The 14,975-nt window shown below is 40.4% G+C and overlaps 1 protein-coding gene across 2 annotated transcripts; it reads right to left on the bottom strand.

The window, feature by feature from the left end:
- Nucleotides 1-800: 800 nt before the first annotated feature.
- LOC109032857 (transcription initiation factor IIA subunit 2) lies at nt 801-12,617 on the bottom strand. 2 transcript variants are annotated; one of them, XM_019045167.2, is made up of 6 exons: nt 12,458-12,617; nt 10,928-10,996; nt 10,209-10,349; nt 9,371-9,682; nt 8,183-8,600; nt 971-1,315 (listed from the first exon to the last, which is right to left on the bottom strand). In XM_019045167.2, the coding sequence occupies exons 2-6, from the start codon at nt 10,993-10,995 to the stop codon at nt 1,211-1,213; spliced, it is 1,044 nt and encodes a 347-aa protein (XP_018900712.2). In that variant the 5' UTR covers nt 10,996; nt 12,458-12,617; the 3' UTR covers nt 971-1,210. The 2 variants fall into 2 exon arrangements, with proteins under 2 accessions (XP_072155663.1, XP_018900712.2); XM_072299562.1 differs by lacking the exons at nt 9,371-9,682; nt 10,209-10,349; nt 10,928-10,996; nt 12,458-12,617 and having other exon boundaries at nt 801-1,315; nt 8,183-8,408.
- Between the last annotated feature and the right edge of the window lie 2,358 nt (nt 12,618-14,975).

Raw genomic sequence — 14,975 nt, 5'->3', positions numbered from 1 at the left:
ACTAAAAAGACCGAACTACAATTCTTACGAATCAAAATTGATAAAACTGCTACTTGTATTAATTGGTCGTATTTCTGCCAAACGGAACTATGCGCATTAAAATGTGAGCCCTGTTATGCATATATTCTTATGGGTCTCAGGGCTCATGTCTTGATGCGCATAGTTCCGTTTGGCAGAAATACGTCCAATTCCTACTACCTCAGAAAGTTTAAATAACTTAGATGGAAAATGAGCTTGTCTTTGCTGGATTAAAAAAAGGACTGGTAAAGTTATCCTCCTTTCGAGTTTTGGCACTCAAATAAATTACTGAATTTACAGTCAAACAGAAATCTATGTAAGTTTTAAATTTCTTCATTGAAATAGAGGAGAAGAGTGTGAAAATTACTTAAACTTGAATTATAGTGCGGTTATTAACTGCGATGGGCATGGGAAGGCTTCAAAGACAATCCTAGTGTTGAATGGTTCCGTCTTTCTTTCTTGCGAAAGTGTTTGCTGCGACAAATCTTGTAAAATAAAGTCAAACAATAATAGGAGAAATTAAATTAATTTTCCAAAAGATAAATTTAGACAAGGGAGGGAGAATAAATATTGCAGCTGAAAATTAAAATCAGATAATAACTTAGTGAACTTGCAGTTATACTATGAGAACAATCGAAGACCAAAAAATCAGCGTTTATCCAAACCTAAGAGATCAGGATTCTACCCTATCCAAGAGATCAGAATTCAATGGTTGCGATACTTGAAAAAGAGCTGTTATAAAGTTGGAGAGTGATGATGAAATACCACAAAAATATCAGAAATACAAACTTACATAGGAAATATTATAAACATGGTAATGCAGCAGCAATGAACAAATTAAATTTACAAATTATCAAACAAAGAAAATAGAAAATAGGTAGATCAAAGAAACAATTCTTAAGGCTTTAAACAAAATTATCTTCTTGCTAATTCATCGCCAACACTTTTACCATCACAGGCAACAATTTTTACACGATCGACTCGAGCAACTTCTTGCACTTCACGAAACTCGACATCGTTGAGCATAAAAGTCCACACATTGTCACAGAATCGGTAAGTGTTCAGTTTACCAGCTTTAAAGGTCAACCGAGACTTGACGCGAGACGCGAGCGCATTGTTGATTACTTTATCAAACTGAAGAAGAACTTTAATTGCAAGCTGAGGTGTGATTTGTCCATATTGGATGAGCTCATCAAGACTCTCCTGAAGTGTACTTCCAAGAGTTGTGTTGCGGTACAGCTGGTAAGACGACATGATTATGTTTTTCGGGGAATTGGTTTTCTTGTATGGGACCAATCTGCAAAATACAAACTTCAAATTAAAAAATTCTGCTTTTAAGAAAGCTAAGGAAGACTCAAGAAGAATTTAAAGGAGGAAGTGTCATAAGATGTTAAACTGTTGATAGATTAAGTTGGAAACGATGCCAATGATAATGATTCTTCTTCTTCCAAATTTTTATGCCAGTTTGACTTACAATTGGACCAACATTAAAAGTTCTAACACATTTTTCGACTACAGAGACGGATTTTTGCCCTGCTAATTTAAATCTTACATTCCTTGCAAGAATCAAATGAGAATTTCTGCCTTCATACTCACTGGTATTTTAACATGAAATTTGGAATGATTTGAACTAATTTTAATTGCTGGAAGTGAGAAACACCTCCAGGTGTCTCTGGCAACAGACACAATTTACGTGGAAAAACTGTAAGCAGACAAATTTTAACGCAGATAGAGGAATGAAGGTTGTGTTTTGCAGATCAATATTTTAGGGATAGCTTACTATAATACATTTGAAAAGCTAAATAAAGTAATACTACTACCATCTGATCAGATCAGAGGACACAGCAGAACTCAACAGCTAAGATAAAAACAATAAAAAACTTCAAGGAAAATTAGAATTAACTCTATTTTTCTTCCAAGTTTTTATAAGAAGTTATTGATTAATATAATAAAGTGCAATTGATGAGCTTATTAATGTAACACCAACTCTCTTATCAAAACAACTCATGCGTCAAACCGCTATCTATTTTATTGAGAACACTGCCTCAACGAACTACACCTCTAGAATGGCCGCGAGATAGCAAACCTGCGTAACGCGCATGGGCCGGTTTTTGAAGGCAGGAGGGGGGTGGGAGCCCAAGTATAGCTAACCTCAATCTCCATTTCTGCTGCGTCTTGCCCATAAGGATTACATGTGAAAATTTCAACCTTTGTAAACTTTCATTTTTTTGAGGTTTTCTTTCAAAGTTCCTATTTTTTGAGTAAAGAAAACCTTTTGAGGTGCGATTGTTCAGCAATCTTTTCATTGCTATCACTTTATTCAACAATATTCGGCAAAATGTGGGCAGCGTCTGACATGGGTTTAGATGGCAGCCTGCTGTGTGAGCCCAAGTAAACCTAACCTATATCAACTTCAAAACGTTCCGGGTCTCTAACACTGGTCAGCCATTCTAGAGGTGTAGTTCGTTGCACTGCCTTGCCAGGACTTCAGCATAGCTGTTTGGATAATTTTCTCAGTAGATGGCACTAGGTTCGCTCGCCACCACAGTCGCATACCCGATTTTCCGTCTGGTTGTTACAGCCTCTCCGAGCTTGTGAGCAGATCAGGAGTCTGCGCTGCACTGATTATGAGTTAAATCAGACCCGAAACCCATCTGGAGTTGCCTTCCTGATGGATCATTACTACCATTGCACCAAACAGCATTTCTCTATGGAGGAAAATTAGGCTCAAATGAGCTTTTTCCCTCTGTAAAGAGAACTTCAGTTTTAAGCTGAATTTCAACGATCGTAGACAAAATTACCGACTCTTGTTTCAAAACCCTGTTAATACTTTCTTTGGAGGTTGTGGTTTGTAAGCATATACAAACGAATACACCAGTAAGTATATATTTTGACTTGTGGCTTATGGCCTAGGGCTCATGTGGGTGATTTCACGATAACAGGAATAGTTAAAATGTGAAATACCTTAGAAATAAAAGTGCACCAATTTTAACAGGATTTCATTACCTCATTTTAAAGGTATTAAACTTCCTTTTTCCAGCTTTGGCACGCTCTATTTTGATTCAGTGCAAAGTTAAAGTGATTGATAAACAAGCCATTGAATCAGGTATCAGCGCTTCCCGCGGGACTGCTGGAGGTCCACGCAAACATGGCGGCCCTGCCAAATTGTGTCGGTTACGTAACAGACACAGCGTAACCGACACTCAAAAATGTGAGATTAAAGATGATACAACAGATGAAACTTGGCAATTCTTGAGTTATGAGGTGGAATTAATGCTGCCTTAAAAGTTTTCTAAACTTTGGAGACTTCCTTTTAGTTTAATACTATTAAATTGAGGTTTTTGCGTAGTGAGGAATTAGTGCTACACACGTAAAAATCACTGGTTTTCATAATAATTAAAGTTTTCATTGTAAAAAAAACTGACTTATTAGTAATAGTTTTGTCAGGAAGACTTCAGCAAACAATTTGATGGCACTTTTGAAACTCCTGACTCCATCTGGCGAGATAAACACTGCACTTTATACAACTGCAAAAATTTGTTGCCAAATGTGGCGACACCTCTTTCTTACGACTTTTCTCGCTCAATAATAAACATTTCAGTTCAAACTGGCAATTTTCTTGAACACTAGAGTCTCTTTTCAGCAAATATTGCCATAGAGTTCATGATCAGTACTGATTTGTTACCGCAAATTGCTCTTTTGCTTCAAAATCGGGGTTGGCGACGCGTAACCGACCGGACATTTTCGGCCTTTTAAGTCTCATATTATTAAATATAATAATAATTCATCATATTTTTTAGCATGGATAGGTTCAGGGACATCATTCCTATTGATTAATTAATTTGGTTTTCAATCGTTTTGCCCTATGTCGTTCAAAACCCACGGCGACACGACTATTCCTATTATCGTGAAATCACCCATGTATGGGTTGAAGATTTTCACTCCTCATTGATGTAAAATAATACGGTTTGTCTATAGCAAATAGATCTAAGTAGGTGTTCGATGAATCCTCCGTGATTATGCTACCTAGCCTAAGTGAAAATTAGGGGTTGGGATATTGTGAAAGTGGGTTTGAAACATTTCAGTTTCACTTGTAGGCTTGTTTAATGGGAGAAATAGAAATGTTGGCGAGTCTAGATTCTCTCAACGTGCAGCAGAGACAGGCTTCCCTTTGAGTCTCCTTGGTGGGTCTCTCCCAACAAGAAGAGAAATGCAAGGTGGCTTGTTTAGTCTTGATAGGTATGTATTTGGGTGGTAATTCTTGTGACTACTTCCTTCGTGAAATTGATGTTTGTATTGATATCATCCATTATCAATCACGGCAAAAACCTATGAACTATAATTTAGTTCTTATGCGAGATGCTTCTGTAATAAACAAATAGAAGAGAAGCTCGAGAAACAACCGAATTTTCACTGATGAATGAAAAGATTTAAAGATACAGAGTAATCTTACTTATGAGGTGAGGGAGATGGGTAGTTAAGATAATTCTGTCTTGAGATGCACTGAGATTATTATGAAAAATAAAGGTATGTATTTTTAGAGAATACAGGCAGAGTCTTCGTGCAGTGAATTTACATATTAACGGTAAAAAAAGCACTCTACTGATAACCGAACAGGCGAAATGGATGGGGAGATTGATAAGAAAGAACTAGAAAAACAGCTACCAAAACAAAGGTGAGGAATTTGAGGTTAGGAAAACATCACTCAACAAGCATCATTAACCGTTGCGTATTATGTCCCGGGAATATTTAATTTCAACTCAGGGAGGGAGGACTCTCCTGTGAAATATCTAAGAAAATTGAGCCCTCGAAGTGTGATGAAAAAATATAGGAATAGGAGAATACACTCATTTTTTCCTGAACAGAATTTTTCTTTGGTCTAAATCTCAAAGACCACCCATCATAAATAATCTACCCCTGTTGATGTCACCTTACTTTTCATTCATTTTTTGTTTAGTATCAAATATCGACGGTGAAACTACCAAACCACGTATCTCGGTTTGCGACGTCAAAGACTTCCTGTCATACATTATTTTTTAAATGAAAAACCACTTAACGTCTAGTCTTGAAAATTTCTGTGATTTTTCCTCTTTGTGCGGAGAAAATTCTGTGAAAAGAGCCATGCACAAAGTGGCCCATTTTTGGGCCCTCGAAATTGGGGTCGAAGTGAGGTTTTTTTTCATCCGTAGGGTGACCCTTTACACATACTAAAAGTTCAGATTGAGTATACGCACCGTTTTCGAGTTATGGGGGGGGGCAAAGTCCCCGATTTTCACCCATTTTTGCAGGTGTTTTAATGTCGAACTCTGGCTGTTACGAAGTACCAGATCTAGATATTGAAGCGCGGTTTGCGGTGATTTGTTCAGCTATTCCTGTAGTATTTTTCCACATCTTTCACAAAGCCCCAAATGGTTTTTCGGGGGCGGGGAGGGGGGCTTTATTCATACTATCATGACCGTTAGCGCATCTTACTGACTTTACTTTGTTCTCTTCGCTCCACGCCGCGGTCACGATGGTATTTTCTGTTGGGGATTTTTCTTCTTCTTCACATTTTACCAATTTTCATGTCCTCCCCCTCTTTTCCCCTTTTTACCCCCTCCCCCGCAATCCAAACACTTCCTCTCAAGTGCTTTTTCCTGTGAGGCAGATGACGGGGTCATATGTGGGGGATTATTTTTCTTTCTTCACGATTGATAAACTTTGACCCAACTTACTTCGCCCTTACAGGGCCCTCCTTACCCCTGTATTATCCCCCCCCCCTGCCCGCTCCACTTTACTTGAAGTATTTTGCTCCCTCCGCAGCAGAAATGACGATTTTTTCCTGTGAAGAATTGTTTCTTATTCATATTTTTCACGTTTCTCTTTCCACTGCTATGTTTGACTTATTCTTTCCTAGGTACATTCTCTTCCACTTTCTCTTCGCGTGACCATATTACTCCTACAAAAAAGTAGTAAAAAGTAGAAGAAAAAGTGAAAAGTAAAGAGAACGAGGCAAAAGAGGGACAAACAAGAGGGGAAGGGGAAGAGGAAGAAGAGGGGAATAATGGAGAAGAGTAGGGGGTGGCTCCCCTGTATTCAGTATTTCAGTACCTAAACATAAGTAAAACATTATTTGCCAGAAACTTTGTCATTTCTGCTGCGGAGGAAGCAAAATACTTCAAGTAAAGTGGAGCGGGCAGGGGGGGGGGGGATAATACAGGGGTAAGGAGGGCCCTGTAAGGGCGAAGTAAGTTGGGTCAAAGTTTATCAATCGTGAAGAAAGAAAAATAATCCCCCACATATGACCCCGTCATCTGCCTCACAGGAAAAAGCACTTGAGAGGAAGTGTTTGGATTGCGGGGGAGGGGGTAAAAAGGGGAAAAGAGGGGGAGGACATGAAAATTGGTAAAATGTGAAGAAGAAGAAAAATCCCCAACAGAAAATACCATCGTGACCGCGGCGTGGAGCGAAGAGAACAAAGTAAAGTCAGTAAGATGCGCTAACGGTCATGATAGTATGAATAAAGCCCCCCTCCCCGCCCCCCGAAAAACCATTTGGGGCTTTGTGAAAGATGTGGAAAAATACTACAGGAATAGCTGAACAAATCACCGCAAACCGCGCTTCAATATCTAGATCTGGTACTTCGTAACAGCCAGAGTTCGACATTAAAACACCTGCAAAAATGGGTGAAAATCGGGGACTTTGCCCCCCCATAACTCGAAAACGGTGCGTATACTCAATCTGAAATTTTAGTATGTGTAAAGGGTCACCCTAAGGATGAAAAAAAACCTCACTTCGACCCCAATTTCGAGGGCCCAAAAATGGGCCGTTTTTGGCCCTTTTTGTGCATGGCTCTTTCAAGGAATGATATTGATTTGGTCGACTTCAAAAAAATAAAATGCGAGCGTAGATTTTTAAACACCGCAAACGAAGATACGTGGTTTGGTAGTTTCACCCACGATATGTATCATCATTAATATAAACTTCGAAGGATTCTGCCTTTTTCTATTTCACTCGAGGGGAAGTGTCCCCTCCCGGACTCTCTTCCCCACCCGGTGACTGACGCTGCGCTGTGCTGAACGGTTCAGCCTGAACCTTTCCCCTACGTCTGACCGTTCCCCACTCCTCTGTCAATCGAACCATATGCCACCGCTTACGTATTGTCGCTCGCCCACCCAGGTACCTAGCGGCCAGCGGTCAGTTGATGATAAATCTCGCTCATGCTCCTATGCAGCTACGCATTGATTACGCCAGCTAATTACTTTCTAATAATTAGAATTTCTTCGATAATAGTTTTCTTTATTTATTCGACTGTATTTTTTTCTCTGTTCTACTGTGATTTCCTTGGTTCTCTACTGTGTTTTTCCTAAATCTCTGAGTCAGAAATCTGAAGCACTTCGGTATGCACCGAGTACTTCAGATGTGTGACCTGAAATCTTCGGTATATACCGAACTACTTCAATTGTCTGACCCGAACTTCGGCAGATGGACCTTAACTTTTCGGATGCGTGATCCGAAAACTTCAGAGATCCATATGATCTCAGCTTCGGGTTCCATGCACAAATTTTTTTCTCCGTGTTTCCTTTTAGGGGACGCAACTAAAATTTCAGTAAATTTTTTTCAGAAAAGTAAAGAAAAAAAAAAAAAAAAAAGTGGCTAACGATGGTTCCTCACCTTCACGTGGTGTTGGCTGTTTTTACTAAGTGGGAACCGTCCATTTTAAGATATAGTCTATTTCTTGCCCTGCCATTATTATTCTACAAGTTAATTGTGGAGTGAGAATTTCATAATGTTTTCTATGAAATCTTCAAAATATAGTGATAAAAAATTTGCAACTACTACAAAATCGGCTCGCGAAGCGAGCCGAATGTCACTCGCGTAGCGAGTGACCGGGGGTCCAGGGGGCGTAGCCCCCGGCTAGGCGTGACGGGCGCGCGAAGCGCGCCCAGAACGGCTAGTATTCTCATTAATTTGTATTTTGACAAAGTCAATACAGAAAAAAAGAAGATAGAAATGCCCGCTAATTTTTAAAGTCTATCACATCTCCTGTGTTTCTGACCTGATAAGAACAACTAAACAAAAACACATTGGCAAGGAACAAGTTAACTTCTTAATTTTGTCCTTCAATAACAAAGAAGTGTTATCCAAGCTAAAATTAAACATCAACTTTAAATCCATTTCATACCTGCTTTAATCTGTCCTGATGTTTCTTGAAAGTTCCGTACGTAGGCTCTGGAATGGCAAGTGTCCTCAAAAACCGTTTGTAAGGCTCATGGCCCTTGCCCATTGCTGTTATGGCTTTAACTCCTGCAGAGTTTATTTCATCTGATTTCCCAGCTGTTGTTGGGATGTTACGCTGCATTCCACATTCAGTGCACTTGAAACAAAGAATTGATTGTAGACCACACCGCACTTCGTGTGAGAAGGAGAAGTAACCAACGTTTGGTTTTATTCTGCATTCGTGTCCCTCTAACTTTCGAGCCTCTGTGATAATATGTTGAATGTCTACAATGCGGCGGCCCAACAATTTCTTTATCCCTGGATCATTGCCTGCTACATGGAAACGCTCCACTGTTAACTGGTGTTGTTCAGCCTCTTGTTGCCTGTTTGGAAATAAAAGTCATTAGAGGAAAACAAGAAATCAAATAGTGCCCTTCAGGGCGGTTGTTTTAACGATTTAAGAAGGAAAAAGGGTTACTTCTTAGTAAAAATCTGTACTATTTGCTGAGAAACGTGTCCTGCAGGATAACCAATATATATTTATCTCTATGACATCTACTGACAAATAGGTAAGCTATTGAAAGAGCAATACTGGGAAGAGTCAGATCGGAGGTAGTGCAATGTCATGCAGCAATTAACTCCTCTAATCTAGCTTGACTGGATATTTTCAACAAAGCCCATAAGGCAATTGCTTCAAGGGCACTCACAACAGACAAATCAATCATTCCATTGGCCACTCTTCAAAAATCTCCACCAGTACCCCATTGCTCTTTCCTTCCGCTATTAAGCTCTATTCTACTTCTTTCACCTGGTCCTTTGCAAATCCTGATAGAGAAGTATCCTTGGCTTGGGTTACTCATTATTCAAGTACTGCAGGCACCTGAAGATAATTCCCACATGGAGATAACTTGCACTGGGATTTTTGGCTACAAAAGTTAGACAAATTCGTGTAGGTTATCTGCACCCACATACTACATGGCTTTTGCTTGCTTTCAAGTAAATTCTGTCTGAGAGACAGAACATCAGTATGTAGCCCACCTCATAGTTTGAAGTTTATCTTTCTAGTTGTTCCTGACTGTTTCAGTTCCTGAAAATGGAAGACCTGCCTCCTTAGGTTTATTTTCTTGGGAGACTAAAATACCTATCTACTTACTTCCTCATTAGTTCTGACCACTCTGCCGTTGTATCAGTGTTATCTGAACACTGAGCTGTGCTTGGGCATTCTGCTGGGGGATCTGGCCCATTTTTCTCAGGGCTGTGACTAGGTTGAACTTTTGAAGGCACACTGTCAGGTTTGGAGACTTTAGGAGTTTTATTTAACGAGAATCCTTGCTTTGTAAATACTTTTGTAGCAACTCGGGCAAGATTTGGGAACTCCTTGGTTAACTCAGCCATCGTCATTTTTCGAACAAGCGGTTCTTTGCTGACTGATGCGGTTTCTTGGTGCACTCCGACAGATGTTTTGCTGGAGAATTAGAAAAGTTACAAAAACATTATACTTTGCTGTCAGATAAAATTGATAATTTAGCAGGAATAAAAAAAAATACATCAACACAACAATAACTGCCTTGGACTAAGGAAGGAAAGGGAAATATTTTACGGTCTGGTATTCTGTGGGAAACAAATACACAAGTATAAAATGAAAAAGACAAGAAAACTGTAAATTGTGGAGGAATGTTGAAAGTAATGCAATTCTTAGGTGCCTTGCGAGGTATAATACCGCAACTTTCCTATTTTTTTTAGTTGAAAATATTAAGATACTGAAAATGAGCTCAGACTTTCGACACTGACACATGGAAGGCAGTTAAGTATGGAAAAGGTGTGAAACGAGCAAAATTTGTAAAAAAATATGTAAATTGTATAATTTTCTCAGTTTTTGCTTTGTATTATTTTAACACTACTTTTCACCCATTAAAGCATTCCACAAATTTCCATGAAAAGCGAGGAGAATAGTGTATTTAGCTCTATCTAAGCTACACTGAGAATCCTACCTGACCTCTCCTTGATTTTCACCCCTGTTCGATTCTTCTAATTCTTCAGTGGCTCTCAGCGTCTCTGCTGCTTCTCTGTCTAAGGACGAGTTCTCAGAATTTGGTTGCTGCTGCTCATTATTGACCAATTTATTTTTTGGCCTGAAAAAAAATTAGAAAGTTGAATGTATTAATGGCATTCTTGATCGCATAAGAGGTATTTTTAATTCAAAGGGGTGGACCATTCAAGTAATAGATAGGCTACTTAAATAGGGGAAAATCTGAGTTTGCCTTACAGGGCCTTATAGAAAAATTTTACTGGTTCCCTGAATTAGTATTTTTAAAGATAAATATGACAAGTTGGAAAAGAAAAACAGAATTATGATTGAATGCATCAATGAAAAATATGAACTATTCTCATGCCCTTTCACAAGATAGGTTTCTCCAGAACGTTAAGGCTTCTTCAGAGTCAATTAACTTTCATTAGAGAGAAACTGTGGTGAGAAGTTAAATCATTTTTTTTCAGCTACGATCAGATTCTTCAACATGCTGAAAAATGTGTGCCCTTTTCCTCTCCTCCGAATGGCTCTTTTCACAAATCGAATACCTGACAGAACGATCATAGCTCCCACAGAACAGAAAAATTGAGCCAATAACAACAAGCATTCGACAAACTTTGAAACGTCCGTTTTGTATTTGTAAGTCCAGTTCTTGTTACCAGTTAGATAGAGCTCTCTTACCTTTTGCATCCGCGACGATTGGGGATGAATCTTTTCTTTTTGTAATATCTCTCTTTGCGGTTGCCCATACTGCAAGATTAAAAAAAGAATTATTAAAAATTAAGTAACTTGGTTTTTCTATTCCAAACAAGAAATTAGTTTAAAACTGGGCCTACACTGCTGGAAGGGGTAAAATATCAATAGAATCCCCTTAATCCGATTGGCTTCTGGTGGAGATTAAATTGGAGGTTTGTCCTTTCATTCTAGTCCCGGTTAGGAAGCTTATCCTACATTTTATTAGTACAGAAAAGTGCAATTTTTGAGGTGTGGATTCATTTCAATTCCCGTTCAAAACAGGTTTAAGCATTCACACAATACTTCTGATGCAAAGCTAAAGATACAATACCGGTCTCAAGTCTGGATCAACTGCTCGTCAACCTGGTTTGGGCTGCATAAACAAGCTACGTTTACACAAAGGTTAATCAATGAGCATCTCTGGATGAGGATCGCAAAATTAGTATTCAGCCCATAATAAAACTTGCATCTTCACCATTGCTTAAATACCATCAAGTTTGATCGGTAGGTCCTTGGTGCACTTCAGCCATGGACCAAGAGAGTAAATATTTATTTTCTCTTCTCTCTTTTTTTTAGAATATTTATTCCCTTCGTCTATGCTTCAGCTGAGCTGAGAGGGAGAAATGGTTAATTGTCATGTTCCAAAAGGAAAAATATTACTTTTATCTATGAAGGTCCTCAACCCTGTGAGTTTGAAAATCATGCCTTAAAACGTTAGTGGACCTCGATTGGAAGAACGGTAAGAAACCTTCCCAATTTCAGAACGCCTGATCAGGGATTTAGAGCTGAGGTTTGAGGGAGCATCATAAACGGAGCCGCATCGGCGCGCGAGGCGGAGGCCCGGCGCGGACTTTCATGCCGCTTCGATCAGTGCGCCGGGGGAGCGCATATGCCGTTGAGGCGGCTTCACCTGGTGAAGCCGACTCCCGGCTCCTTTTCTGATGCTGCATCAGTTTTGATGCTGAGTCCAGCATCAAAATTAGCGGCTTCAATTAGCAGACGCGTCGGACGCCAGCGCCCCGGCGTGGGCCACCGCGCCAATGGGAAACGTAAACAAAGGGGTGTTCCGCGAATTCATCGCCGAGTCCGAGGGTCGCGGTCTTCTGGGACAGCCCCGTCGGTAATTAAGCTGGGTGGCGGGTCCGAAAATTGAGGCCGTATCGGGCCGCAAGCCGACGGTCCGGCCTCAGAGGCTGAGGCCCATGTTGGTCCCTGAGCCAGCATCAAACCTCAGCATCAGCGCTTGAGGCTGGCTCGGTCGGCTCTCCAGCATCGGGCTTCAATGCCCGAAGCCGGCGGCCGGCAGGTTGAGCGCATCAGGCTCGGAGCCGTATGCCCGAACGGCCGCTACCTGGGCATACGGCATTGATGCTGAAGCTACGAGTCGATGCTGTACAGCATAACCTCATGAGGCGCCTCAAATGCCTGCGCCTGATGATCCACAACTTGAAAAGGAAGTTGCACAAAAAATCAAACCTTGAATGATACAGCAGTCAAGCAGAAACTTCTCTTCTATGGACAGCTAGGATGCCAATTGGTAGAAGACTGAAATTCTTTTGCCTTCAAATTACAATTGTAAAAAAAAAAGGAGCGAGAATGTAAAAAGTATAGTTCACTTGAAACGACTCAAAGTCAAAGGTTGAGGTTGGGACCGTTGGGACATGATTATTTACAGGTTAGGGGTGAACAAGTAAACAAAACGATGGTGGCGCTCGAAGCAGTCTATTCGTGAACTAGAATGCAATTGGCGCCAATGCGCCTGGCCAAATACGAAAAATGAAGCAGAAAAAACTAGACACAGTTTAAAAAGCACTTTTTCTGTTGAACTTAACTTTGCAATAAATGCTTAAAGTCTTAAACTTTGATTTTAGCCCACCCATAAAAGCACCTGGGGAAACTAATTTAATTTGCTAATTTAATACTTTAACTTAAAATTTTAATTTCTTCATTGGGAAACTAAGTAATGGCACATATTTTGTTCCTAAAATGAGCTAGAAATGTGGATCCTCATTGCAAAATGCAATCCAGATCAGTGGTGTCACTCCCCCCCTAGGTACTTGACGAGTTCCCCCCCTATTTCATCACTTTTCACCCCCCCCCCTTAAACAGCCGCGAATTTCCAGGGGGCGGCCCCCTCCCCCGACGGGGGGTCCGGGGGGCCTCCCCCGGAAAATTTTGAAAATTTGATGCTCTCTAGAAGCAATTTGAGGCTATAGTCAGCAGTTTTGTCTCCGATTTCACTGCAGAAATTTGCGTAGTTTTCGGTGTAAATATATATAATTTTTTTTTTAAAAAAAAAAAAAAAAAAAAACTTAGGTAAGGATGAATATTTATGGATGCCTTCTCCATACAGATACATTGAGCAAATTTATTTCCATTACAAAAAATAAATAAGTAAAAAATTATTTCATTCGTGGAATTAAAAGGGTCCCCTCAAAGGTTCATTAAAATCTCCCATTAACGATGCCGGAAGTTTCTCTTTTTATTTTGAATAAAACCTCCCCCCCCCCCCAACTTTAGGCTATCCCTTTCCAATCCTCACCGACGACACCCTCCTTAAATTTTATCAGAAGCTATTTCCATGGTCTTCATCTAACATAAATTTGACTAGGCTGCTCCCTTTCCGCAAGCAAGTTCGATCCTAACTCGACTGATTTCCCCCCCTACCACAACTGAGCCCTCCTTACCTCGACTAAAGGTCCCCTCAACCTTTCGTGAGCTACGTGTAGTAACATTGTTATTTTTCTTGACATTAAATGAGCTTTCCTTTTAAAATCCAGAAAATGATGCTTACGATTAGAACTAACAGTAGCAGTGTCTTGCATGTAAATGCCCCCCTTGAAAAAAAAAAAAAATAAAACAAACGGGCAATTAAAAGATGAAGGTATAAGAAAAATCGTGAAGGAGAGAAAAGAAAGAAAAGCGGGGGAGAGAGCAAAATATGGGGGGATGAAGGATCGGGAGAAAAGGAAAATGGGGGGAGAGAATAAGAATAGAGGGGGAACAGGAAAACGAGGGGCGGAGAGAGAACAAAATATGGGGGAATGAAGGATAGGGGAGAAAAGGAAACTGGGGGGGGAGAAAAAAATATGGGGGGAATGAAGGATCGGGGAGAAAAGGAAATGGGGGGGGGAATAAACGAAGAATAGGGGGGAGAGAACAAAATATGGGGGAATGAAGGATAGAGGCGAAAAGGAAATTGGGGGGGGCGAGGAACAGGTGAGGGGGGTAGAGCAAAATATGGGGGGGGAATGAAAGATCGGGGAGAAAAGGAAATGGGGGGGGAATAAACGAAGAATAGGGGGGAGAGAACAAAATATGGGGGAATGAAGGATAGAGGCGAAAAGGAAATTGGGGGGGGCGAGGAACAGGTGAGGGGGGTAGAGCAAAATATGGGGGGGAATGAAAGATCGGGGAGAAAAGGAAATGGGGGGGAGAAACGAAGAATACGGGGGAACAGGAGAACGGGGGGGGGGGGTGCAGAAAATAAGGAAGATGGGTGGAGAGGAGAATATCTACGAGGGAAAACAGGTAACGCTTTGGCAGATTCACGGTAAAAGTGCCCATTTAAAAAAAAAAAAAAAAAGTAAGTCACCCCCCCCAATTTCAAACTTGACGAGTTGCTCGTCTACAAACATGGCTACTGACACCACTGATCCAGATTGCCTTCCTTAATAGTTTAGAGCTAGCTAGCTTGCTACGAGAGGCAAATTTTGGTTACCTAACTTTGGGTGGCAAAATTGTAGATTTCGTCCTGATGAAAAGGACGCAACAAATAAAAGTAAATCTGCTGCTGCCTGATGGAGGAGCTATTTCTGAACACAGAAGAGTTTATTAATCTTTCAGGTTTGACTAAAATTTCCACAAGGTCAACTACTAATCACAGTAAGTATATGAAACGCTTTGATGGTGAAACTTCAAAACCAAGTGGTGGTGCCGTGTCAACAGTAAAATTTATTTACCATCGAGGCTTACGATTAAACTTTACAACACT

Source organism: Bemisia tabaci, chromosome 4 (genome assembly GCF_918797505.1).
Source record: "Bemisia tabaci chromosome 4, PGI_BMITA_v3".
NCBI lineage: Eukaryota > Metazoa > Arthropoda > Insecta > Hemiptera > Aleyrodidae > Bemisia > Bemisia tabaci.
This window is presented reverse-complemented; position numbering and strand designations above follow the sequence as displayed.